At 40.3% G+C, this 1,574-nt stretch overlaps 1 protein-coding gene across 1 annotated transcript in view; it reads left to right on the forward strand.

The window, feature by feature from the left end:
- LOC106806110 (insulin-like growth factor-binding protein complex acid labile subunit) overlaps nt 1–1,309 on the forward strand; it is a 12,692-nt gene extending 11,383 nt beyond the window's left edge. The window contains exons 4-6 of the mRNA XM_014807964.1: nt 255–542; nt 884–1,059; nt 1,285–1,309. Coding sequence (XP_014663450.1) covers nt 255–542; nt 884–1,059; nt 1,285–1,309 — 489 coding nt within the window. The remainder of the gene's footprint in view (nt 1–254; nt 543–883; nt 1,060–1,284) is intronic.
- Nucleotides 1,310–1,574: the final 265 nt, after the last annotated feature.

Genomic DNA, 1,574 nt, shown 5'->3' on the forward strand with positions numbered 1-1,574 from the left:
TGTGTGTGTGTGTGTGTGTGTGTGTGTGTGTGTGTGTGTGTGTGTGTGTGTATGTGTGCGTTTGAGTTCGTGCGCGCGTGCGTCTGTGCGTGCGGGCGTGTGTGCGTACGTGCGTGCATGCGTGCAAACGTACGTGAGTGAGTGGATGCATACGCACGTGCGTATGTATAAATTTATTTGTTTTTTATTTAATTTTTAATTATTGATTGTTTTTATTTATTTATTTATTCATTTATTCATTTACGCTTCCACAGAGACTTGATATGAGCAATAATGCCATCGAGTATATTGCACCGGGAACATTCAAAGATATAGATGAAATCGCAGCAATAAGCCTCCAGAGCAACCATCTGTACACGGTCTCAGCAGGAACCTATGCCGGCCTCAAGGAGATTGGAATAATAGACCTTGAATACAACCGGATTTCGAGCATTGCTGCTGGAGCCTTTGAGGGCGCAACGGCAGCATTCATAATTAACATATCTAACAACAACCTCGTCACCATCGCAGCTGACACATTCAGAGGACTGAGTAGCGTGACCGTACGTTCAGACACCCGTAGTCGAGTCAGTGATACGTGGTATTGTAAGAGCGTAAACACAGCCGAAAAGCATTATTAAATCTTTGTAGATGCTTATTATCAAGAGCGTATAAAGAAGGCCTTCTTTAAGAAAGAATGCCTTCTTTATAAAAAAGACCTTCTTTATACGCTCTTGTTATTATTCGAGTTACTGCCGTGTTTGTGTGTCGAAGATAGTCTAGTAACGTCACCACATCGACTTAGTCATTAATCTTATATATTCCATATTGTTTGCCTGTGTATTATATTGCACCATTCTGTCGATCAAATCATTGTTAATTTTTTATTACGTTTTCACATCAGGAAGTTTGGATTGATAATAATTCGTTAAGCTTCATCGAACCTGGCAGTTTCCATGGGATGCCAAAGATCTTCAATATCGATTTTCGGAACAACGAGCGCTTGACATCTATCGACAAGGACGTGTTTAATCTGACTGAACTCACATCACAATTCGTGATGTTTAACCTAGAAGGCAAGTGTGGTCGTTTTATGTTATTAACATTCTGTTTATTTATTAAATGTGGTTTGTTTTGTCACACTTCGTGTATTAATTGTACCTTTATACGCGGGCACGTATCGTCACGTGCGCCACAATCGTCCGCAGTGAAGAACAACGCGGGTGGAAATACCTGTAAAGCTGCATGCTATGTGCATTCTACGAGCTTAAAAAGCTCACACTTACACTGTAATTTGCATTACAGGTTGCAAATTGGATTGTCAATGTGACATTGACTGGCTTGACGAGGCTCCATTTCATACTACGAGTGCCAATTGCGCAACTCCACCGGAACTGTCCACAATCGAACTGCCGTCTTTAAAATGCGTAAATTTGATGGTTCCTATATAAGTTACCGAAAGAGTTGACGGAGGTATTTTATTATGCGTAAATGCACAGAACATAAATTTAAAAAATTGCGGCGAGCAATATACCAAGTGAAGGTATTATATGCAGTTGTAGATTTATGCTTCGGGACTTAATTTGAAAAGGAAA

The sequence above is a fragment of the Priapulus caudatus genome, unplaced genomic scaffold, assembly GCF_000485595.1.
Source record: "Priapulus caudatus unplaced genomic scaffold, Priapulus_caudatus-5.0.1 Scaffold143, whole genome shotgun sequence".
In the NCBI taxonomy this organism is placed as follows: Eukaryota; Metazoa; Priapulida; class Priapulimorpha; order Priapulimorphida; family Priapulidae; genus Priapulus; species Priapulus caudatus.